Consider the following 26882-nt stretch of genomic DNA (forward strand, 5'->3'; position numbering starts at 1 on the left):
GGCTGAACCCCCGGCTTGGGTAGCATCCTTTTCCAAAGCTATTTCCCAGTCTTTTGCCGACTCCATGGGGCAGCTGTCCCGGACACTGATGACCATGCATCAGCCCTCTTCTCAGGGTGCCTCTGCTGCTCCGAGTTCTGAAGAGCTCTCAGAGCATGTCCTAGGACCCTGTCCCCCTAAACGGAGACGCAGGGACCCTTCTCCTTCCTCGTCCCACGGCTCTGATTCACGAGCCGAGGTGCAGGGCGAGGAGGATTCGTTTACTGTGGGCTCAGACGCTACCTCTATGTACCCCATTGACGTGTCTGAGGGTGATGCGGATGTTAGTGACTTGATTGCATCCATTAACTCCGTACTGAACCTCAATCCACCAGAGTCAGAGGAACAAGCCTCTCTGGTAGAGATACACCAGTTTACCTCACCTAAGAGAGCTAGGAGTATTTTTTTTAACCACTCCAGTTTTCGGACCACTGTTACCAAGCCCAGGGCCTGTCCTGACAAACGTTTTCTGAAGCGTAGTTCTGATGACCGTTTTCCTTTTCCACCAGAGGTGGTTAAGGAATGGGCCCAGTCTCCAAAGGTAGACCCTCCGGTGTCCAGAATCTCAGCCCGCACAGTCGTAGCTGTGGCTGATGGCACTTCTCTTAAGGATCCCACTGACCGCCAGGTTGACCTTCTGGCCAAGTCTGTATATGAGGCGGCAGGAGCCTCGTTCTCCCCGTCTTTTGCGGCAGTGTGGGCTCTTAAGGCAGTCTCTGCCTCTCTGGCAGAGATACATTCCCTCACCAGGGACTCTATGCCTGAGATGGATGCCTTAACTTCTCAAGCTTCGGCTTTTTCATCCTACGCCATGTCTGCCATCCTGGAGGCTTCTCACCGCACGGCGGTGGCCTCCGCTAACTCCCTCGCGATCCGCAGGATCTTGTGGCTTCGAGAGTGGAAAGCAGACGCTTCCTCTAAGAAGTACCTTGCGAGTCTTCCTTTTGCTGGGTCCCGGCTGTTTGGTGAACAACTGGATGAAATAATTAAGGAAGCTACTGGCGGGAAGAGTACTTCCTTGCCACAAACTAAAACCAGGAAACCTGTCCAGGGCAGGAACCAATCGAGGTTTCGTTCCTTTCGTTCCTCTAACTGGTCATCCTCTAAGCCCTCGGCCTCGTCCACTACCGCAGCCAAGGATCGTAAACCCAACTGGCGCGCGAAGCCGCGTCCTCAAAAGACCGGAGGAGCCGCTGCCACTAAGGCAGCCTCCTCTTGACTATCTGGCTGCGCCAGCAACGTCCTTGGTCGGTGTCAGGCTCTCCCACTTTGGCGACGTGTGGTTTCAACACATCTCCGATCAGTGGGTGCGAGATATCATCTCCCACGGCTACAGGATAGAATTTTCTTCCAGCCCGCCAAACAGATTTTTTCTGTCCACCCCCCCCCCCCCCCTGCTCCAAAGCCGCCGCCTTCTCTCAGGCCGTGGCATCCCTGCAGGCCAACGGTGTAATTGTTCCGGTTACCGCCCGGGAACGGTTCAGCGGTTTCTACTCCAACCTCTTTCTAGTCTCCAAGAAGGACGGTTCCTTCCGGCCCATCCTGGATCTCAAGCTTCTCAACAAGCATGTTCAGGTGCGGCACTTTCGCATGGAATCTCTGAGATCGGTCATTGCCTCAATGACCCAAGGAGATTTTCTGGCATCCATCGACATCAGAGATGCCTATCTGCATGTGCCTATTGCGGTTTCACACCAGCGTTGGCTACGCTTTGCAATCGGAGAGGAACATTTCCAATTCGTGGCTCTCCCCTTCGGCTTAGCCACGGCCCCTCGAGTATTCACCAAGGTCATGGCAGCAGTGGTTGCGGTTCTGCACCTCCAGGGGTTGGCAGTGATTCCTTACCTGGACGACCTTCTAGTCAAGGCCTCATCCAGTGCAGACTGCCAGCAGAGTGTCTCACTCACTCTCGCCACGCTCGTTCAGTTCGGGTGGCTTGTCAACCTGCCCAAGTCCACTCTGACCCCGACCCAGGTGCTTCTTTACCTAGGGATGCAATTCGAGACTCTGCCGGCACTTGTCAAGTTGCCCTTAGTCAAACAGCAGTCCCTTCGTCTGGCGGTGCGCTCTCTGCTGAGGCACCGCCGTCATTCCATCAGACACCTCATGCAGGTGCTAGGTCAGATGGTGGCATCAATGGAAGCGGTTCCCTTTGCCCAGTTCCATCTGCGTCCCCTGCAGCTGGACATTCTCCGCTGTTGGGACAAGCGGATCTCTTCCTTGCACAGGCTGGTGGCTCTGTCGTCACAGACCAGGAGCTCCCTTCAGTGGTGGCTTCGGCCCCTCTCTCTGTCTCAGGGACGCTCCTTCCTGACTCCGTCCTGGGTGATCCTCACCACGGATGCCAGCCTCTCCGGTTGGGGAGCAGTATTTCTCCATCACCGAGCACAGGGCACTTGGACTCCGTCCGAATCAGCCCTCTCGATCAATGTGCTGGAGATCAGAGCTGTGTTTCTAGCTCTTTTAGCCTTTCACCACCTGTTGGCGGGCACGCACATTCGAGTTCAGTCGGACAACGCGACAGCGGTTGCCTACATCAATCACCAGGGCGGGACTCACAGCCGTCTGGCGATGTTGGAGGTTCAACGAATCCTCCAGTGGACGGAGGACTCCAAGTCCACCATATCTGCAGTCCACATCCCAGGCGTGGAAAACTGGGAGGCCGATTATCTCAGCCGTCAAACCGTGGACAGCGGCGAGTGGGCCCTGCATCCGTCAGTGTTCAGATCAATCTGCCGCAAGTGGGGCACTCCGGAAGTGGATCTAATGGCATCCCGGCACAACAACAAGGTTCCGGTTTACATGGCTCGCTCCCACGATCCTCAGGCCTTCGCAGCGGACGCACTGGTTCAAGATTGGTCTCAGTTCCGTCTGGCCTATGTGTTTCCCCCTCTAGCTCTCTTGCCCAGGGTTCTGCGCAAGATCGGAATGGAGGGCCGTCGAGTCATAATCATTGCTCCGGACTGGCCCAGGCGAGCTTGGTACCCAGACCTGCTCCGTCTGTCCGTAGGGGTGCCGTGGCACCTCCCGGACCGCCCAGACCTTCTCTCTCAAGGTCCGTTCTTCCGCCAGAATTCTGCGGCTCTCAGATTGACGGCGTGGCTCTTGAGTCCTGGATCCTGACGGCTTCAGGCATTCCCTCTGAGGTCATCTCCACTATGACTCAGGCTCGGAAGTCTTCCTCGGCCAAGATTTACCACAGGACTTGGAGGATTTTCCTGTCCTGGTGTCGCTCTTCCGACCATGCTCCTTGGCCGTTCTCCTTGCCGACCATCCTGTCTTTTCTACAGTCCGGTCTACAGCTAGGACTGTCCCTCAATTCCCTCAAGGGACAGGTGTCGGCTCTGTCGGTATTGTTCCAGCGGCGTATCGCCCGACTGGCTCAGGTGCGCACCTTCATGCAGGGCGCATCTCACATCATTCCTCTTTACCGGCGGCCCTTGGATCCCTGGGACCTTAATCTGGTCCTCACGGCCTTACAGAAACCCCCCTTTGAGCCTCTCAGGGAGGTTCCTTTGTTTAGACTTTCACAGAAACTTGTTTTTCTAGTAGCCATAACTTCTCTCAGGAGAGTTTCTGATTTGGCTGCGCTCTCTTCGGAATCCCCCTTTTTGGTGTTTCACCAAGACAAGGTGGTTCTTCGTCCGACTCCGGACTTTCTCCCTAAGGTGGTGTCTCCTTTCCACCTTAACCAGGACATTTCATTGCCTTCTCTTTGTCCGGCCCCTGTGCATCGCTTTGAGAAGGCGTTGCATTCCTTAGATTCGGAGCGCCCGCACCAAATCTATGTGTCGCGCACCGCCGTTTTTAGGCGGTGCACCTCACTTTTTGTGCTAACCACTGGTCAGCGCAAGGGTCTCGCTGCTTCTAAACCGACCCTAGCTCGTTGGATCAGGTCGGCTATCACTGATGCCTACCAGTGTTCTCAGGTGCCTCCTCCGCCAGGGATTAAGGCGCACTCAACCAGAGCTGTCGGTGCCTCCTGGGCTTTCAGGCACCAGGCTACGGCTCAGCAGGTTTGTCAGGCTGCCACGTGGTCCAGTCTGCACACTTTTTCGAAGCACTACCAAGTGCATGCTCATGCTTCGGCAGATGCGAGCTTGGGCAGATGCATTCTTCAGGCGGCTGTCGCCCATTTGTGAAGTTAGGTTTTGCCTACTTCTCAGTTTGGTTTATTTCCCACCCATGGACTGCTTTGGAACGTCCCATGGTTTGGGTCTCCCATAAGGAACGATGAAGAAAAAGAGAATTTTGTTTACTTACCGTAAATTCTTTTTCTTATAGTTCCGACATGGGAGACCCAGCACCCTCCCTGTTGCCTGTTGGCAGTTTTTTGTTCCGTGTGTTTCACCGGCTGTTGTTAGTAGACAGAGTTCCGGTCTTTCCGAGTTTTACTCTATCTCTACTTATGGGTGGATGTCCTCCTTCAGCTTTTGCACTGAACTGGTTAGATTGTCATCCAGGGGGTGTATATAGCCCGGAGGGAGGAGCTACACGTTTGAGTGTAGTACTTTGTGTGTCCTCCGGAGGCAGAAGCTATACACCCATGGTTTGGGTCTCCCATGTCGGAACTATAAGAAAAAGAATTTACGGTAAGTAAACAAAATTCTCTTTTTTGCATTGGGAATGTAGTGGTGTGGAATCCGCCATCATCCTGCCATCATTTTTCCTCATCTGCATACCAAAATGCAGGTGTAGTAGGAGGTAATCTTATTGCTGTGTTAACTCAATCCAGAATTTCCTTTTGTTAAAGGGTTATGACTAGGGATGATAAAACCCGAATAGTAAAGTTCAGGGTTCGTACCAGTCACCTGGTGTCTGGGGTTCAAACTGTTTGGGGAGACCTCCAGGGGGTCTCTCAGGGTCACAGAGGAGGATTCCAAATCAGATCTGCGCAGATGTATATAAATCAGGAAAAATGACCACACAGAGTCATATCTCTCTCCGGGAGAAGCACAGTGCTCTTCTAACCCGTGTATTGTAAAAAAAAAACCACAGTTATACAGTTCAATCAGTACATCTGTATTGCTGTTAACCAATTATCTAACTTGGTTTCTCTTATTCCCTTATTTGGCTAGAGTTTCCTACATGACTATACTGTCCTTGATAAGGCACCTGGAGATAAGCAAAAGTCTATACTCGTACGTCAGTAGCTTGTTGCTGACACTCAAGGGACCAGTTTGAGGTGGTCTCCTGAATGCCTGCATTTTTCATCTTAGCATAATTAGTTTCAATAATACATTCCAGGATGTGCACTTTAGTATACATAATAGCATTTAAGCAATGGTTATACAAAGACAGACCATCTTATTATATCGGACAATTGATTCATAGCATAGACCTTCACAGTCCCCCCCCCCCCTTAATAAGATTATCTGTCTGCCTTTATGTTAAATCGAGGAATTTCCCAGGGATTTTTCACATTCCACGCTACAGTATATAGGTACGTGCTAGTCACGCTCTCGTGCCTAATTGTCTGGGACCCCCCTTGGGACTGCATCTATATATACATGGGGGTCTTCCAATAGGACATTGTTTGACACAGCTCTACGGGCTCTGGCTCCACCCTTGGATACCTGTTTTATCTGTTCGAGGGTAACTCCATGATTTACGGGGGCTATTAGGATTGGCATTATTTCTTTCATTAGGGCACATTGTCCTGACCAAGGAAACTTGAGTCTAGATCTAATCTTGAGGTCAGCACATAACCAAAAAACATCTGCTACAGATTGTCTGTGGTTCTTTTTCAGATGTTGGATGAGACGGAGGATACTTGGTCGGTGCTAGTCCGTCCAGGACCGACTCGTAAACCTTGGTGATCTGCTCTTGATAAAGAGCCAAAGCGTGATAAGGCTTCATGTGAACAGTTTGAGGCGCTTACTTAGAGAAGCCTTCTGAGATGATGGGTAGAATGGCAGCCGCTCTCTGCTTCAGGTGTTTCAGGTCCATTGGTGTCTGAGGCGAGACGTTAACTCGCGTGTCACTGCCAGTGCTCAGCAGGCTAGGTCGGGGAGACATCAGCAGGGTGGGATGGGCTCTCCCAAAACTTTTCCCGGAATTAGTGTTTACAGCTGGCATTTTGTACTAAGGAAAATCACTGAATATATTTATATATGTGTTATAGTAGAAAACAAAAGCATTCATAAATTTGTATGTTAGGCTACATCAGCTAAACTACATATTTATGTGAAATGGCTGAATTAAGTATTTCAGGTTACTCAATTCTTACCCTCAACAAAACCACTTTTCATGGAAGTCTGTGTACTGTGTTGCTGAATAAAGCTAGTTAAAAGGATGCAGTGCAGCCAATCAACAAGCTTTCGGCATGAAGAAGATGCCTAGACACTGCTGCTAACAAAATAAATCTAAAAAATAAAAAATGTGGGAACCCTCTTATTTTTGATGACAAGCCAAGTTTATGGAGACAACTGCAGGCTGCAGCCCTCAGCTGTTTATTAAAAATAGAGGGGATTCCACGCCGTATTTTAAAAATATTTATAAATAATTTAAGAAAACATTGTGGGGTCCTCCCTATTGTTTGATAACCAGTCAAGGTAAAGCAGACAGCTCGGAGCTGCTATTATCAGGCTGGCAAGTTCCATGATTATTTGGTCCTGCCTAGACTAAAAGTAGCTACCCCCAGCCATCCCTAAAGTGGTGCATTCATTAGATGAACCATTTTTGGTGATTTGCATCGCTCTTCCCGAGTGCCCTGGTGTGGTGGCAATTGGGGTAATATTTTTGGGGTTGATGTCAGCTGTGAATTGACAGCTGACATCAAGCCCAGGGGTTAGTAATGAGGAGGCATCTATCAAATACTCCCATTAATAACCTGGTAAGTATACAGTTAAAAGAAAACAAAACACACACGCTGGAAAAAATAGTTTATTTGAACAAAGACCTCCCCCACATTCCTTGTTCACCAATATATTAATTAAAAAAATCCTCAAAGTTCCGATGTAATCCAATGGTGTATTGTCCTATGATGTCAATCGAATCCTATGAAGCCTCGTTCGGAGAAAAAGGTTCAATAGGTCACTCGCAATCAGTGTCAGGCAGGGAATTTCTCACACGCACAACAAACTCCGTGCCTGCTGCTGACTGAGAGTGACCTATGGAGCTGTATTTTTAGAACCAGGCTCCATAAAATTCGATGGATGTTCTGTGTAGTGATGAGTGAGCGTGTTTGTCACTGCTTGATACTGGATAGAGCATATGGGTACTCAGTTACTCTCGGTGCTCGGCCGAGTATCGCGGTTGCTTGGACACGTCATCCGTGAAACAAGAACACAAAGAACTGGCTTCCTTCACTGAATGATGGGAGCCGCCACCTCAGTTCGAGTCATTTGCAGTGTCTGAATGGCTCTGCCGGGGGATAGAAAGTTTTTGGATGTAGTGTCAAGAAAGAAAACAAACCAACCTGCCCCCACCCACCCACCCAAACACGCAGAATATGCACTGTATATGGCTGGCTGTATGTGAGATCCATAATACTCGTTACTCGAGTTGAGCCCTTGAAGAGTGTCTGACCTGTTTGACTCGAGTAACCAGCACCCGAGCATTTTAGTGCTCTCCCATCTCTAGTTGTGGGACTACTATTGGATTAAAATTCATCCAAAGAAAGAAGTCCGGTACTAAAACCACATTCACTGCTCCTCATCCATTTTTAAGTAACGCAGTGCAACAAATAGGTCATGACAGACTGAAAAAAAGCACCTGTGGTGCAACACTCTCCATTGGAACACATATAATTATTCCGAAATAGAAGAAGAAAGGAGGTGGCACTCACCAAGTAAAAATATTATTTGTTTATTCTTTAAAAATATTGACCTCAAAAGGCAGGGAGGGATGCGGGGTCCGTCAGACGATGGCGGTGGTTTCACACTCACAGGTGCTTCGTCTGGACCCAACAAAGCGCCCGTGAGCGCGAAACGGCCGGCATAGTCTCTTCTGACGCACCTCGCATCCCTCCCTGCCTTTTGATGTCTATATTTTAATGAATAAACGAAGATTTTTGCTTGGTGAGTGCCACCTCCTTTCTTCAATTCTGGAGCTACTATTGGATTGTCGGAACTTTGAGGATTTTTTTTAAATTAATAAATTGGTGAATGAGTGAGTGTGGGGGAATATTCATTCAAATAAACTGCTTTTATTTTCCTGTGTATTTTGTTTTTTTAACCGTATATTTACGGTTTTAATAATGGCGGTGTCTGATAAAGCCCTCTCCATTACTAACATCTGGGCTTGATGCCAGCGGTCAATTCACAGCTGACATCAACCCAAAAAATATTACCTCAATTGCCACTGTACCAGGGCAATCGGTAAGAGTCGGGCAAAGCGCCAGAATTGGCGCATCTAATGGATTTGCCACTTCTGGGGTAACTGCGGGCTATTTTTAGTCTGGGAAGGACCAAATAACCATGGGCCTTCCCAGCCTTATGACAGCCCCCAGCTATTTGCTTAACCGTGGCTAATTATCATAAATAAAATAAAAAAAAAACGGTGTGGGATCCCCTCCATTTTTGTAAAGCAGACACTTGAGGGCTGCAGCTAGCTGCTTTACTTTGTCTGGCTATCAAAAATAGGGGGGACCCCACATTTATTTTCAATTATAATATATCCACACTTGTTTGCAGGGCAATTGTCCTTCTCTTACCCTCATTTTGCTTCATTTTGCAGACCCTAGCTCTTACTATGATCATTTTACAGCATCAAAGTTCGGGTCCCCATTGACTTATATGGGGTTCGAGGTCAGGACCGGATCCCGAACGAAACTTTTAATTATGATCCCGGCGTACCCGAACATCCATGTGTCCTCTCATGCCTAGTTACTACCAACTTAAACTGGTATTGTCAGATAGTGTTGGTAAATACAAGCATTTTTGCTATTTACTGCTTATGAAAATTCTCAGCCATTCTTGAGATTTTATCACTTCTCTTTTGTTTATAATCCATAGCCATGGAGACCGATCACTGCTGGACAGTGCTTACAAGATCTTTTCTGTGGAGCTTTATATGCACTGTTTTTAATCGTGGTTTTGCTTCTTAATCCTGGCCATATTTAGCATAGGGCTTACAGGCTAGATAGCAGAGATGGGCGGTCTTCTAGGCAACAAATTCAATATCTTTAATAAGCAAACAATGTTACAAACACTATCTGATAATATCCATCTATGAACATGTGAATAACCCTTTAGCTTATGACACTATGAACAGATTGACAGGTAGGCATTCTTTCACATAATAGCAAAAAAAATAAAAAAATCACTTCCTGAAGTGAACCATCAGCAGTTTACATCATCCGCAGGAGCCCGCAGCTGCCCATGCCCACGATCCGGGTTTGAGCAGTTGCGGTCTCTCGCTGTAATTCTCCCTGCGGAGGATGTTCGCATCTCCGCACCAAACAACTGAGATTCCGTGGCTCGGAAAGCCGCACCACAGGTCAGCGTTTGCTGCGGAAAAACAAGCCCAGTGAGCGTGGGATTTCTAGAAATCCCATCCATTGTGCTTGTACTGTACAATGCAGCGTTTTGGACGCAGTTGAAGCATACTGCATCCAGAACGCTGTGAAAACTGATCGTGGGCATGTACCTGTATGCGTCAGCCTTGGAGGTGAGTGTTGTTCAGCTGAGAGCTTTTGCTGCTTAATCTTGGTGGAGTCCAATTGATGGAGTCCAGCTGCTGAGAACCCATCTCAAAGGTTTTCACGAAGTTTAAGTAATAACTCTTTGTAAACTTTATTACTGATGTAGAGTGTGCACAAATTGAAGACTTCATGATCATTTTGGCTAAAAAATATTTTTTTTGTTGTTTTTTAGGAGTAGTTGATGGAAAACACTGCACATTTCCATACCTACCCAACAAAACCTTTGTTTACAATGCTGCTGAAGACCGTCTAGAACTGTGTGTGGACGCAGCAGGCCATTTTCCAATTGGGCCAGAGGTTGAAGAACTGGTGAAAGAGGCGATGACTCAAGTGCGTTTTGAGGCATCTTCTCGGAGTAGAGAGTCCAGTCCTTCACATGGGCTGATGAAGCTTGGAAGTGGTGGAGTTGTGAAGAAGAAGTCTGAGCAACAGCACAATGTCACAGTCTTTCAAGGCAAAGGGCATTCTCTAGGAACAGCTTCTACTAGTCCAGAACATAACCAGAGAACCAGAGCTACGTCTAAGCCTAGCTCCACATCCAGCCTGAATAGCACTGCAACTTATACCGATTCCTCATCATTTATGTCTACATCCAACGATGGAGAGCTTATCAGAGTAGCTCCTGGAGTAGTCACTATGAGAGATGGTCGGCAACTTGACCCCAATTTAATTGAGGCCCAGAGGAAAAAATTGCAGGAAATGGTTTCTTCCATTCAGGCCTCTATGGATAAGCACTTACGGGATCAAAATGCAGAACCATTAACAGGATCTGATGCTTCGCCTCGAAAGGGAGAAATGCTTACCTCAAAGCCTGTGGGCAGTCCTTCAAAGGGGAATGTCGACACGACTGTAGCCCCTGCTAGTAATATTGGGGGCTCTATAGTAACATCGATATCTGTTAGACCTAAAGTTCAGTCTGCAGTGTCTACAGAGGATCCAGAAGAGATGGACAGCCAGGACACAGAAATAGCCCATGTAGCTGAGCCTATGGATCATTCATGATTAGCAAAGGGTTTGATCGCGAGGAACATACATAAAATATATATATATATAAATATGTAATAACATGGCTGGGCCACAGTTTGGAATAGTCCTTTAATGAATTCTTGTACATTCAAAAGTATATTAAACGCCTTTTCGCTGCATGAAAATGTGTGTAATTTGGGGGAATAAAAGCTTTTTCATGGTTATTTTAGCTTTTAGAAGATTGAAAATATCTGTAAAATGAAGGGTCTGTGCATTTTTCATTGATCTTGCTGCCTTTAATGCTGATGGGAATGTCCACTGCTGATACGCACAGTCTGAATGTGATGGTGACACTGAGTGGTACTCTGTTGACTTGCCGTCACTTCCCTGTGAGTGTGCCTCCATATTATAGTCTACAGCCATTGTGGAGGAGACTTTTAGAGCCCTGAGTTTATACGCTTGTGCTTTACTGCCTTTGTAACACCAGTTTCTGAGCACATCATTTTGTCTTAAGCGTTGAGTAGTTAGCGCTTTGTTATACTGGCTGTGCTCACACGAGTAAAGAATTATGTAATATAGTAAAAATAAACGTAATGAATCACATCTTCTTGAAAGCTTGAATCACAATCCAGAGTGCCTCAGTTAGCTCAAGTAGGCCTTTACCGGAAAATCAAAGCTTCTGCTGACCAAAGTGAATGCGTCTAGAGACCTTTTTGGGGCAAAATTAGTGGGGTAAGAGGTTCTGTAAGTTCTTTTTAATTGATATGTTGGAAATGTTTATATCTTCTTCAGTTTTTATGGTTGGTATAATTTTTGTAGCTGATAGAATAACAAATGGCGAATGAAATGTAACCTCAACAAGACATTTCATCTAGACACTGTAGTACAAGAAGCAATGGGTCATTGTAAAAATGAGCATCAGCTTTGGAGACCAACTACGTGGCTTGATCACATGTGATTTTTAAAAAAAATCTAAGCTTTAATAAGAGTGTGTAAATTTATGTAGGCTTTCTTGTCCGAGTACCAGAGTTACCATGTGCGCTTGTATGCTTGCTTGAGGTTGAGCAGTGGCCCTGCACACATGCAAGTGGAAACTACCTGAGATGTCCGGCTTGATTTTTAATCAAATACAATCAAATCTAGCTAATGATAGATTACACTTTTTTTTTTAAATAAAATTCTTAATTTTACTATATGGCTGATCTTCTTGAACAACCCATTCTTAAATATTATATTCCCCATTGTAAATATCAAGCATACTCTCTTCTGCATCTGCACCATTCCAGCGATGTTGTCATTGTGTCTCCTGGCGCTTGCGGGACATAATCATCAGTGGTTACGAATAGGCGGCTATTTTCTCGATCAAACCTTGGATGTCTGATGGGAGTGAGACCTAAAGCCTATTAGCGATGACTGGCTGCAGCATTTATGTGCCATAACCATGTCGTGTGAGCGCCGGGAGACATGGTACCATCCTCACTGGAGCATTCGTAGTGTGGGAGGGGAGTATCTTTTTATGTTGGCATATAGTATTTAAGAAGGCTTGTTCAACCCCTTTAAGGAAGGTGTTTATCTCCAATTGCTGTTGGCTGAATGCTCATTTGGCTGATGGCTATTCTCCCCATACAAATGCATGTTTGGACCCAGCAGCAGGTTCAGAAAATGTTAGTATATTGTGTATGGATACCTCTAGGATTTCTCCTATGCACTTTTGTGGGGGGTGAGTTTTGGCGGTTTTCTATCACTTACTGTAAAAAGAGAATGAAATAAAACGATTAATTGATGGACCTGCCATTTTGTCTAGTATTTGGCATTTGTGTAATATCTATTTGCTGAAGTAATGGATTTATTGGACGTGTAGAGATATATCTTGTGTGAGGATTGCCCGGACCGGCCTCCGGCACTCCTGACAGGGAGCATGTCAGTGTCATATATTTCTGTGCAGCTGACCTGCTCCTGTCAGGAGAGCCGGCGGCCATTCCGGGTGATGTGATCCTCTCGTGAGTCATACACGAGTGACTCCAGCCTTAGAACCAGATGCAAGCCTTTTGCAGGCAAATGGTTATTTGTAACTTGAGCCAATTCTTCAGAATCTTCCCATGTTTTCTTATTTTTCTGTTTTGCTGCTTCTGTAGAACTACTAAAGGTTTCTACTCCTCATGACTGCGTCCATACAGCCTAACCTAATTTGGAATTTATCAAAGACTACTTAAAACGGTGTTCCCCAGCGCTAGTCCTCATGGCCCACCAACAGACCATGTTTTACTTGGTATTTTAAAGATAATTCCATCACCTGGCCAATACCAAGAAAATCCTTATCTGCTTTTGCGCCCGGAGTTGACTAACACTGATTTGCAGCGACTTCTCACTAATATCTCATCCGGGTAAAGGTATCAATACATTAGTCTAAATTTCATCTAGATGATTGCTTTTTGGGTGAAATTTAAAGGTGTTTTCCACTTTTCTGTCCCCAAACTATTATATATTAGTGTAAAAAAATAAAAAAATTATTTGGCTGCAGTGATGTCACATAGACAACTTTCATCGCTTGGCAGCTCGTGCAGTCTACAATGTCGGAGGAACTGAGCTCAGTGATCAGCTGCAGCAGTGACGTGCACTGTCAACCTGACATCACCGCTGCAGCCAAAACACAGGTTGTGTAAGGTTATTCATAATGTCCTTTGTAAATGCTGATACATTTTGCATGAATAGTCACTTTCCCCTCTGATCTCTGTTCTTCTGCCTCGTCCCAGTCCAATATGGCCGGCTTAGTAGCAGTGGTAAGTCCAAACCATGCCACCACTGCCTTTCGAGTGCTGAGGAATGGACACGGGCTGATAATATTGAATCGTCACTTTTAGGGATAAGGTGTGGGGGTTGCTGTAATCTGCTTCAATGGTCTTCATAAATTACCGTAGTTGTCACAGCTAGCATTTTACTTTTGGTTTTTATTTTCTTAATAGGCTTTTGATAAATTTAGGTTTCCTGACATGAACTCCTCTGTTTCATAGGCATATATGAGGCTATTGAGTTGGGGTCAGGAGGATCTTAGTCGGTCTAGAAATTGCGGTCTGTATATGGACCATGAAAATCGGACTTTTGAAACGGCCTTACTGATTAGTGTTTCATATAGAACAATGGGTTTTGTGTTTATAGGTTAGCAAATATTTTTGGTAGATCTCAAATGATTACGATTTGATTTGGATTTTATCTAGAGCCCATAATTTTCTTCAGACTGTAGAGTTTCGTTCAGAAATGTAAAGATAATGGTAAAAACATTTACACGTAAGGACACTGTAGGAAATATTAGTCTTGTAACTACCATAATAATTATAAGCCTTTTGTTTTTATTTTGTGGGTTTTTTTTGTTTTTTCCAGCTCCCCAAATCCATTCCATAATAGTAATTTGGAGAACCTATCTGCACATTCCTGAAACCCTTCACATTCCACATCGTTGGAAGTAATGAAAATTGTATTTTTAGGTCTACCGAGATTTTTCTTTTCGGCACAAGTTCGTTTGTTCCTACTTTACTAATCTAGTTAATCAGTATGTTTCAGCCACATCTCAGAAAATTATATATTCCTTCTTTGAGGATGCCTACGTTCTGACAAAGGTTTTTGGATTGTGCCAAGAATGCAGCGTTCAGTAGAACGTAACCTGGTTGGATAGTGAAATATCGCTTTATCATGAATGGTTTTAAAGGAGTAGTGTGAGAAGATCCATTTACAGGGGTTGTCCTATCTTGGATGTTTATGGCATGTCCACTAGATGATACACGTGTCTGGTGGCTTTCTCCAGAACAGGGATCCATCATGTGGCACCAGGAATGATGTAGATAGGACATATGTCCTGGCTGGGAATAACTCTTTAAGCTTGCCACCATTATTTTAGTATTGTGTTCCTGCACGGAGCTGATGTTACCAGCCCTCCTGTCAGAAGAACATCTATGCCTGCCTGACAACACTCCATGCCTCTATGATATTGTGCTACAGGGTTGTCGGAAGGATGCCATGTGTTTATATCTCTTCCAACACTTATGTTGTTTTGTTTTTTTCTGTGCCAAGAGGAAGCATTGATTTTTGGGCTACACCTTGAAGTTGAATGTTGCCTGCACGTGTAAATTACTGTGCACACTTTTGGCTTTGTCCATGTGTCCTATAAGTTAGGAGCAGTTGATGGCGTATAGTGCGACGTGCCCATAGATTTCCATTATCAAAGTGCACAATGCTTATCTTTACAAGGGCATATATTTGTATCTCCGTTGAAATCATTGGCGCACATGTAATTACTGGGTAGGTAAAAATGGGTACACATTCGGCAGCACACTTCATTTTAAGGGCAAAGTTTTATTTTTGTGGAGTTGTCCTTAAGACATTGCCTTTCACGGAATCTTAATTTCCATGTGCCACTTAACATTTGGACATTGTCGCTTGAGAAATTGAAAGTATATATTTTCATTTACATACAGTTCACTGAACAATGGGTTTAATGGTGTGGTATCACGTTTGCAATATTCCCAGAATGTGATCGCTGAAGGTCTGACTGCTGAAATCCTTTCGATTTACAAGAATGGGGTCCTAGTTCTCCTGTTTGAGGAGCGTCAGTGTATGGGTTGAAGTTGCAATCTTGGCACAATAACTGATGTGCTCTTGAGTGACAATTACAGGCAGAATGGCAGGAACAATTTTAGTAATTTTCCTGGTGCAGTAATGGTGTAGGGCTTGCTCCACACCTTCTGTATTTATTGCAGAATGTTAGATGTGGGATCCTCACTGAAAGTAGTAAAGCGTATTACAATGTAACGCAATGAGTTTTTCATGTTCATTTTTCCAAGTTTTTTGGCTTTTTGTGTATGAGGCATTTTGATTCCATGAAGTGTCAAGTTTTTTTAATTTCTTTTATTAATATGGGTATACATGTGGCATGAAGTTGAAATTGGCCATACCTGCATGGATGGATGAGGGCTCATTTGACAAAAATCCTCTCTTATATCTTGTATCTTCCAGGCTATGGGGCGCCTGATGCCTGTAAGATAAGCCGGCCTCATGTCTTAAAAATACAGGATTCCTCCTCCCCTTCTCTTTTCTGGTGTCCTTGTGATGTCCGGTGTGCAGCCGGAAATCCCGCGCCTGCACCTACTGCCTGTCACTCCCTGCACTGTAAGGCCGGGTACACATATCCGGCTTTTCGCCGGTTTGACGGATGCGGTGCACGCCAGTACAGTGTATACAATACACTGGCAGCGCAACAAGCGCCGGTCACATGCTGCCATGTGACCGGAGCATGTGACCCGGAAGTTGCGGTGCAGCCACTGTACTGTATCATACTGCACTGGCGTGCACCGCATCCATCAAACCGGCGAAAAGCCGGATATGTGTACCCGGCCTTAAGAAGCAGTGACTTCCCGGTGCCTGCACACTGCAAAATTGAAGCATGTGCTCACGGAAGGGCAGAACAATGATGCAGGGAGAGATGGCAGTATAATGTGCAGGTGCTAGATTTTCGGCCACGCACCTGATGTCACAGGGACACAAGGGAAGAGAAGGGGAGGAGGATTCCTGTATAATGAAGGCTGGAGGCCGGCTTATCTTCCGGGCAGTGCATGCCCCATAGCCTGGAAGATAGAAGATATAAAAGGATTTTTGCCAAACGACCTCTCATACAGGAGGCATACAGGTATGGCTAATCTCACCTTTGCCACCTGTATACCCATATTAATAACTAAAAAAAAAAAAAAAACACAAAAGGGTGACAGATTTCCTTTTAAGAAAATCCACCTCAAGAATTGACATATTGATTATTCAAAGATTATCTGACACAGATTCTCATGTGGATTCTTGCAAAATTTGCTCTAAAATCCACATGGAAAAAAGGTGAACATACCTGTATATGGGAACCCATATTACTTTAACAAATACTGGCCTGTTGGTCTAATTTATGTAGTTCTCTATGATGCTAATATGAGCACAATCCTGCACCCTTGGTATGCTCATGTGAAACCGGCCGAAGCCCTGTCCAGTCAATTGAGTTGACACATGAATGCTTCCTTGTAAAGTTGCTGATGGAAAGATAATTAAGTTTACATACAATGTAGTGTTCTGCAGAGATCTTGGAGGGAGGCCACCTCGTCAAGCACTTTAATAGACCAAGCACATCATAGATATAAGCTTTAATATTACAACATCCAGCACTTTGGTTACCTGCCAGTCCTGCATATGGCCAGGCACGTGTGCTACAGGTTACTGAATTGCATGCTAGGAAAAGGCAAGTTTGCCCAAAAAATGGGTATTTCAATCTCATACAGGATATGTCCTAAATCTGAAGTAGATATGGAGCCCACCAATAGGACTGGGGCCAGTCATGTGTCGCGGTCAATGGAGAGGTGGTCAGTCTTCACTAATCATCTGTATGGGAATTCTGATCTGCACCTGCTATACATTCATGGCTTATCCTTTGCATCTGTACAAGATGGAAAACCCCTTCAAATAAACGTTACCAATTTCATGTTTGCGGAGAGCAGGGCCCTTTCTCATTCACTGCTATTGATCTCGCGTTATACATAGGGAAATATTTATTTAATACATTGAGGCATGGAAATAGATTTATTAATCTAGGGTTGGAATTTTCTTCTCTGGAGCTACATTGACCTGTCCACCAGTCATACTCGTGTTTCAGTAGAGCACAACAAAATGGAAAGCCACAAGTTGGTTGCTTTTGGTAAGTTGCTCCATATTTTGTTTTAATAGGATTATCACTAGAGATGAGCGGACCCGTTGAAATTTGGTTCGGCGGGTGTAGCTGGACTTCAGATAAAGTTCGATTCTGCACCCGGACTTGATATGAATCCCAATGGAAGTCACTGACTGGGCAGTTTGGCTCACTGCCCACATACAGGAAGCCATAATCGGAGCACTTACTGGGACGACTGGGTGGCGGGCTTTTTCTTCCCCCCTTTTTTTTTTTTTTTCGCCGCACACTGCACCCGATCACGCTCCTGTTACCCCAGTGGGAGCCGTTCAAACACTGCAGGTAGCTCACACTGGGCCGAACGTCGATCGTACCAGAGTACAACTAGTGGTTTGCATACGTAAAGCACCCAAATTCAAACAATTTTTTTTTTTTTGTTTTTTTGTGTAAAGTTTGTGTGCAGTATGAACCCTGAACTTATACTTCAGGCTCGTCCATCTCTAATTGAGTTTTCTGTAATAAGGTAGGTAGTTGCTGTAACTGAAATGTGACTTTTTTTTTTTTTTTGGAGTGTGGGAAATAAAGGGGGCGTCTCCAAAGTAACACATATTATGGCGATAAGTGAACAGAAATATTTTTCAAATTGGGTCTTGATCGAAGTCTTGTTTTAGTGTGTCAATGGACACAACAGAGCTAAACAGCAGCATAAACCTCTTCACCCCTTTTTAAAGGGCCTTTGTCAGCACACACTGACTGTTCAAACCAAACTCCGTGCTTCCTACTTGTGTTTTCCATCTATCTCCGCCCTTCTCAGGAGCTGTCAATCAAAGAGAAGAGGGGGGAGTAGGTAGATGGAAAACGAGCAAGTGGTATGGTGCACTTAAATGCACCGAGTGCCTGTACTTGGTTTGAACAGTCATCCTGTGCTGAGTCCCTATAATAGGAATCCGCACAAATTGACCGTTCAAACCAATCACAGGAGTTTGGTGCAGCCTTGGGAGTCCACTGTGCTTGGTTTCAATGGTAATTTTGTGCTAACACTCTTGGCTGATGGCTCTTGCCTATACGGATGCATCGTAACAAATCTGTCAGCCATGGAAACAGAACTGGTTACATTTCCAGCCATTGATCAGTCAGAGCTCTTAAAATTAGAGGAATTTTAAATTTAAACTACGTTCCTCCGCACTGTATAACTTCCCATTGTGATGATCATAATGATCACCACATCACCGTCGCCTCTTCAACTTTTATGATTTTTAAACAGGTTTATATTCTCTTTCCTGCAGCGTTCATTATGAAATACAGAGTAAATGCGCGCATAAGGTTTGGAAAACAGCGTGAAAATGCCTAAAATTCTCGCCATTGTGGTTTGAAACGCACACGAGTATATGGAATAGTATGGTGACATTGCAGCACTTGTGTGCTGCCGCGATATATGATCCAGATGAAGGGTCATACTGTGAGTAAATTATACAAACCTATATTGCCTCAGATTAGCATAGAGCTGTACATAACATAGGAGAGAAAATGCTTTCAGCCAGTGGAGAGTTTGTACATTGTTGTCGTATGGTGGTTTTCTATTTCATATAAGGAGCACTTTAGAAGGGAATAGCAGAATTACGTGTAGATACGACTGTACATTTCTAGAAGGACCTTCTGGGGGAGTAACCTCTCCATGTAGGATATTAACCATTTTGTTGCACTGGCTTTTTCTTCAGCCTCTATGTTTTTGTGATTGCTGTGTTTATGATTTTTTTTTTATTTGTAATGTAATAATAGTGTATTATAATAGTATATAGTGTACTATATTACACTGACTGTACAGTATTTCAAGTTGGATTGCTATATTAAACAATGTTAAGTCTACAAGACCACTGCTCCGTGTCTGTTATTCACATACTATGTTATTTGCAGTTAGGTCCAGAAATATTTGGATGGTGACACAAGTTTTGGCATTTTAGTGGTTTACCAAAACATATTCAAGATAGTTATATAATCCATATAGGCTTAAAGGGAACCTGTCACCAGATGTCTATAATACTCACCTAACGGTCGGTGCGGAGCAGAATGGTCGGATGGGCGTCTCCGGGTCCACACTTCCTCTTTCAGACATCTTTATCCTCCTTCTTCTGAAGTTAGTATGGATGATGCGTTCTACGTCATCTATACTAGCAGACATTGAGGTCCAGCGCAGGCGCACTACAATACTTTGATCTGCCCTACTCAGGGAAGATCAAAGTGTGCCTGTGCAGAACCTCAATGTTGGCTTGTGTGTATGATGTAGAACGCCCATCTGACCAGTCTGCTCTGCACCAACCGTTAGGTGAGTATTAAACATCTGGTGACAGGTTCCCTTTAAAGTGCATTAAAGTGCAGATTCTCAGTTATAATTTGAGGGTATTCACATCTTAATTGGATTAAGGGTTTAGAAATGACAGCTTCTTAATATGTAGCTGCCTCTTTTTCAACAGCCCAAAAGAAATTGGACAATTATCTCAAAACCTCTTTAATAGGTTGCATGGGTTTTTTCCTCATTAATCCATTATCAAATAAGCAAGTAAAAGTTTTGGAGCAAATTCCAGGTGTGGTTTTTACATTTGGAAACTGTTGTGAACCTACTGGTCAAAGGCGCTCTAAGTGGAGGAAAAATAGACCATCATTAGGCTGGGAAAAAAAAGAAATCTATCTTAGACATAGAGTTGTTAGGAATGACCAAATAATCAGTTTGGTACATTCAGGAAAAAGAAAAGTGCACTAGTGAGTTTTGGAACTCAAAAAGGCCTGGACATCCAAGGAAGGAAGACAACATGGGGTGGATGATTGCATAATTTTACAATGGAAAAGATTATCAGCTCACCTTACCCCTTTGAAGATCTATTGCTGTGGTGCCAAACATTAATTTATAATCAATGAAGGAAGTCCAGCAACCGATATTCTAAAAATCCAAATCCTTTATTATCAAAAAGTTAAAATCATAAGGATGGTAGTACCAACAAACAGAGCCATAGTATCAAAAACAGACGCGTTTCGGAAGTCTATTCCTTAGTCATTGTTCCAGGAACAATGACTGAGGAATAAACTTCCGAAACGCGTCTGTTTTTTGATACTATGGCTCTGGGTTTTTTTTTTTTTTACTACTATCCTTATGATTTTAACTTTTTGATAATAAAGTATTTTGATTTTTAGAAGATCAGTTGCTGGACTTCTTTCATTCTTTTCCATGGTGAACAAAAAAAACCCAAACACCTTCACAACATCCCACCAAAGTGAAGAACAATCTTCAAGAACCAGTTGTTTCAATATCTAAGTCTACGATAAGTAGACCAGATTAGACATTACAAAAAACATCTAAGGCAGCCAGCCCTGTTCTGGAAAGCATTCTTTTGACAGGCGAAATAAAGATCAACTTGTACCAGAATGATAGGAAGAAGAAATTATGTAGAACCTTTGGAATGGATCATGGTCCAAAGCACAGCACATCCTCTGTAAAACATGGTGGAGGCAGTGTGATGGTTGGGCATGCATGGCTTCTTATGGCACTGGGTCACTAATGTGTATTAATGATGTGATTGAAGACAAAAGGAGCTAATCAATTCTGAAGTGTACAGGGCGATACATTCAGCTCAAATTCGACCAGATGCGGCAAGAATTATTGGCTGCCACTTCTTAGTACAGGTGGACAATGACCTAAAACATACTGAGAAAGCAACCCGGGAGTATTTTTATGGCAAAGAAGTGGATTTAATTTTGCAATGGTTGAGTAAATCCCCAGATATCAACTCCCATGGAGCATGCATTTCACATGCATAAGACAAAACTTAAGGCAGAAAGACCCATAAACAAGCAGCAACTGAAGTGAACTGCAGTGAAGGCCGGCAAAGCATCACACAGGCAAAAACCCACTGTTTGGTGACATCCATGGCTTCCAGACTTCAGGCAGTTATTGCCTACAAAACATTCTCTACAAAGTAATGAAAATGAACATTTTCTTTATGGTAAAGTAAACTTGTCCAATTACTTTTAAGCCCCCTGAAAAGAGGAGGCTTTGTAGAAAAATAGTTGTAATTACTGAACATTTCACAGGATATTTTTGTTCAACCCCTTTAATTATACCTGAAAGTCTCCACTTCAATTACAGCTTGTTTCATTTTAAATAAAAATTATTGGCATACAAAGCCCAAATTACAAAGATACAGTCACTGTCCAAATATTTGTGGACCTAACTGTACATGCCCAATATAACTGAAGTGTCGGGAAAATGACAGGCAACTTTGTCTTTGAGGGTAAGGACGCACTTTGCTTTTTACCTGCTTTTTCAACTGCAGCGTTTAATAGCAAAATGGATGTGTTCTGCTTTTCAAGCAAAGTCTATGGGAATTTGGTTTTGTAAACCGCACTATGCAGTTCAAACGGCAGCCTTTTTGTGGCAGAAATTTGGGCAAAAACTCAGCTTTGCAGTGCAAAACCCAAATGGCAAAAACAATTGACATGTCAGTTGTTTTTGCGATTTGAGTTTTGCACTGCAAAGCTGAGTTTTTGCCCAAAGTTCTGCCACAAAAAGGCAAGACTTTGCTTGAAAAGCAGAACACATCCATTTCGGAATAAACACTGCACTTGAAAAAGCAGGTAAAAAGCAAAGTGCGTTCTTACCCTTAAGGCCACGTCACACTAAGCAACATCGCTGCTAAGGAACAACTTTTGTGACGTAGCAGCGATGTTGCTGTGTGTGACATCCAGCAATGACCTGGCCCCTGCTGTGAGGTCGTTGGTTGTTGCTGAATGTCCTGGGCCATTTTTTAGTTGTTGCTCTCCTGCTGTGAAGCACACATTGCTGTGTGTGACAGCGACAGAGCAACAACTAAATGTGCAATGAGCAGGAGCCGGTTTCTGCGGACGCTGGTAACCACGGTAAACATTGGGTAACCAAGAAGCCCTTACCTTGGTTACCCGATGTTTACCTTCGTTACCAGCGTCCGCCGCTCTCAGCTGTCAGTGCTGGCTCCCTGCTCTCTGCACATGTAGCTGGAGTACACATCGGGTAATTAACCCAATGTGTACTGTGGCTAGGAGTGCAGGGAACAGGAGCCGGCATTGACAGCTGAGAGCGGCGGAGGCTGGTAACTAAGGTAAACATCGGGTAACCAAGGTAAGGGCTTCTTGGTTACCCGATGTTTACTGTGGTTACCAGCGTCCGCAGAAGCCGGCTCCTGCTGCCTGCACACGTAGCAGAGTACACATCGGGTAATTAACCCGATGTGTACTGTGGCTAGGAGTGCAGGGAGCCAGCGCTAAGCAGTGTACGCTGGTAACCAAGGTAAATATCGGGTTGGTTATCCGATATTTACCTTAGTTACCAAGCGCAGCATCGCTTCCACGCGGCGCTGGGGGCTGGTCACGGGTTGCTGGTGAGATCTGCCTGTGTGACAAGCGCTCCAGCAATCCCTGCCAGGTCAGGTTGCTGGTGGGATCCCTGGAGCGTCGCTTAGTGTGACATCTCACCAGCGACCTCCTAGCAACTTACCAGCAATCCCTATCAGGTTGTATCGTTGTTGGGATCGCTGGTAAGTTGTTTAGTGTGACTGGGCCTTTAGAGTAAGGGGTACTTCACACACAGCGAGATCACTGCTGAGTCACGTTTTTTGTGACCTCATTAGCGATCTCGCTGTGTATGACACTGAGCAGCGATCTGGCCCTTGCTGTGAGATCGCTGCTCGTTACACACAGTGCTGGTTCGTTTTTTTATTGTTGCTCTCCCGCTGATAAGCACACATCGCTGTGTGTGACAGCGAGAGAGCAACAATCCTGAATGTGAAGGGAGCAGGAGCCGGCGTCTGACAGCCTGCGGTAAGCTGTAACCAAGGTGAACATTGGGTAACCAAGGTGGTTACCGATATTTACCTTCGTTACCAGCCTCCACAGCTCTCACGCTGCCAGTGCCGGCTCCTGCTCCCTGCACACGCTAAGTTAAGCGGTGTGAGCTGGTAACTAAGGTAAACATCGGGTAACCATACCCGATGTTTACCTTAGTTACCAGTGTCCGCAGCTTCCAGACGCCGGCTCCGTGCAAGCGCAGCGTCGCTTGCACGTCGCTGCTGACTGGGGGCTGGTCACTGGTCGCTGGTGAGATCTGCCTGTTTGACAGCTCACCAGCGACCATGTAGCAATGCAGCAGCGATCTTGACCAGGTCAGATCGCTGGTCGGATCGCTGCTGCATCTCTAAAGTGTGAAGGTACCCTAAAGGCTTTGCAGATGACCCAAGATTCTCTTATCCGAGTCCATTGTTTTCAATGAACCTATTCACTTGCATGGTTGGCAGTGTGATCAAACTCTGGACATGCAGGGTCCCTTCCCCCCACCCTGTCTAAAGAAAACTCGCACACATACACAGCCACGTAGACCTAACATTGTTTTGAGTGCGATCCAATGATTTGTCGGATCACACCCTGACTGAAAATATGGTCAAGAGAACCTGGCCTAAGAGTGCATGATTATAGTTGAAGGGAATGTGTCAACGGTTTTCGCTCCCCCATCTGAGAGCAGCAGAATGTAAAGACAGAGACCCTGATTCCAGAGATGTTTAATGTACTGAGCTGTTTGTTTATTTTTTTATAAAATCAATGTTTTCTCTGCTGCAGATGTAGCAGTTATACAGAGCTGATGAATATGCTGGACTACCTGGCAGCACGCCCACGATTGAGTCTGTGTGGGATTACATGAAGAGAAGTGTTTGCCCCCTTCCTGATCTCTTATTCTTTTCCATGTTTGTCACATGTAAATGTTTCAGATCACCAAACAAATTTAAATATTAGACAAAGATATCACATGTAAACACAAACTGCAGTTTATAAATTAAGGTCTTTACAATTAAGGGAAAAACAAATCCAAACCTACATGACCCTGTGTGAAAAAGTGATTGTCCTTCCCGCCCCCATAAACATAAATTAAGTCTGGTTTATCATATTTTCAGGAAGTTGAGTTCAATCAATCCCTAGCCACACCCAGGCCTGATTACTGACACACGTGTTATCAATCAAGAAATCACTTAATTAGGACCTGCCCGACTAAGTAATGTAGACCAAAAGATCCTCAAAAGCTAGACTTCATGCTGCGATCAAAAGAAGTTCAGAAACAAATGGGAAACATAGTAATTGAGATCGATCAGTCTGGAAAAGGTTATAAAGCCATTTCTAAAGCTCTACGACACCAGTGAACCAGAGTGGGAGCCATTATCCACAAATGGCGAAAACATGTAACATTGGTGAGCTTTCCTAGGAGTGGCCAGTCGACCAAAATTACCCCAAGAGCACAGCAGCGACTCATCTAAGAGGTCACAAAAGACCCCACAACAACATCTAAAGAACTGCAAGCCTCAGTTAAGGTCAGTGTTCATGACTCCACAATAAGAAAGAGACGGGGCAAAAATGGCCTGCATGGCAGAGCTCCAAGGCAAAAAACACTGCTGAGCAAAAAGAACACAAAGGCTACTCTCAGTTTTGCCAGAAAACATCTTCATGATCCACAATAATTTTGGGAGAATACCCTATGGGTGGGTGAGACAAAAGTTTAACTTTTTGAAAGGTGTATATCATATTAGATCTGGCATAAAAATAACAGAGCATTTCAGAAAAGGAACATCAGACCAACAGTAAAATATGGTGGTGGTTAGTGTGATGGTCTGGGGCTGTTTTGCTGCTTTAGGACCTGGAAGACTTAGTGTGGTAAATGGAACTATAAATTCTGCTATCTACCAAAAAAAATCCTAAAGGAGAATATCTGGCCATCTCTTCGTGACCTCAAGGTGAAGTGCACTTGGGTTATGCAGCAGGACAATGATGCAAACACCAGTAAGTCCACCTCTGAATGGCTTAAGAAAAACAAAATTAAGACTTTGGAGTGGCCTGGTCAGTCCTGAGCGATTGAGATGCTGTACATGCTTGGAAACCCTTAAATGTAGCTGAATTACAACAATTCTGCAAAGATGAATGGGCCAATATTCCTCAAGAGTGTTGTAAGAGACTCATTGCCAGTTATCGCAAATGCTTGATTGCAGTTGTTGCTGCTAAGGGTGGCCCAACCAGTTATTGGGTTTAAGGGCAATCATTTGTCACACAGGGCCCTATAGGTTTGGATTTCTTTTCCCTTAAAGGGAATCTGTTACCTTTTTTGAGTTTTTCTGGTTATTAATATGTTCATACAGGTAGCATAGAGGTGAAATTAGCCATACTTTTATGCCTCCTAGTTGAGGGGTCATTTGGCAAAAATCCTCTTTTGTATTGTCTATCTTCCGGGCTATGGGGTGTGTGCTGTCCGGAAGATAACCCTACCTCCAGTCTTCATTATACAGGATTCTTCCTTCTCTTCTCTTCTCTTGTGGCCCTGTGAAATCAGATGCACGGCCGGAAATCTTGCGCCAGCGCATTATGCCTGCCATTACTCCCTGCAGTCTTCTGTGGGCACAGGCTTCACTTTTGCTGTGCGAAGGCACCGGGGAGTTACTGTTACTTCACAGTTCAGGGGAGAGAAGGCAGGCAGAATACGCAGGTGCAGGATTTCCATCTGGGCACCTGATGTACTGAGGGACAGTGAAGAGAAGGGGAAGAAAAATCCTGTAGAATGAAGACAGGAGGCCGGCTTATCTTCCAGGGAGCCCACGCCCCGTAGCCCGGAAGATACAACATATAAAAGAGGATTTTTTTGCAAAACAACCCTTCATCCAGCATGTATATAATTTTGGTTCCTAATTGACCTAAAACAGGAAAGGTTTATTCTGATTTCATGTGAGAAAAACATGAATATGTGTCTTTTTAGATAGTGTATGTAAACTTCTGGTTTCAACTGTATGTAATGAATTTATATTTGTATGTCCCGCTATATATTCACATTTTCCCCTTTATAAAATTATTCTTTTGTATTTATATGTCCTATCACATAATGGGTCTGCGATCTTTCCTTTCAGCTGTAATTTTTTCTTCCTATTATAATATATATGGCCTCCTTATATTTCATGTTATACTACTCTATTTGCCATCTTTCCCATGTCTCCTCTGTATTGCAATGGTGCGCATGCGTGCTGCCTGGCTGGTACTCTGCAATTCGGACAGTATCTATTTGAGAACGCTGGTGAGTGTTGCCATGGTGACACCTCCCTGCGCATTCTGACGCCTCATGGATCGCTGACTTCCAATCCGGGTTGATGTTTCATGCGTCTATCCACATTACCAATACATGGACACACTTCCTAACGTCACCTGACCCCTTTTTGATTGGCTGGTATCCTGCACTTATGAGCCTCATTTAATGCAGTATGCCACTCCCTCAGGAAGAAGGCACACTAGCCAAAATGTGTGCTGGGAAAGGGTACCACTGCAGCTATTCAGGTACATTGTCATTATTTCTATGTCTCTACTTCTGCACTAGTATTATTTTGCTCCTAGTTGTTTAGAAGTTGCAGCATTCCCTACCATTTATTTCTCTATACATCGTTATCTCTACCGGGGGCGGCACGGTGGCTCAGTGGTTAGCACTACAGTCTTGCAGCGCTG

General features: G+C 44.5%; 1 protein-coding gene across 1 annotated transcript in view; it reads left to right on the forward strand.

The window, feature by feature from the left end:
* Positions 1–15949, forward strand: part of VCPIP1 (valosin containing protein interacting protein 1) — a 28404-nt gene extending 12455 nt beyond the window's left edge. Inside the window, exon 3 of the mRNA XM_075353216.1 lies at positions 9858–15949. Coding sequence (XP_075209331.1) covers positions 9858–10687 — 830 coding nt within the window. The 3' untranslated portion in view covers positions 10688–15949. The remainder of the gene's footprint in view (positions 1–9857) is intronic.
* Positions 15950–26882: the final 10933 nt, after the last annotated feature.

The sequence above is a fragment of the Anomaloglossus baeobatrachus genome, chromosome 6 (assembly GCF_048569485.1).
Source record: "Anomaloglossus baeobatrachus isolate aAnoBae1 chromosome 6, aAnoBae1.hap1, whole genome shotgun sequence".
NCBI lineage: Eukaryota > Metazoa > Chordata > Amphibia > Anura > Aromobatidae > Anomaloglossus > Anomaloglossus baeobatrachus.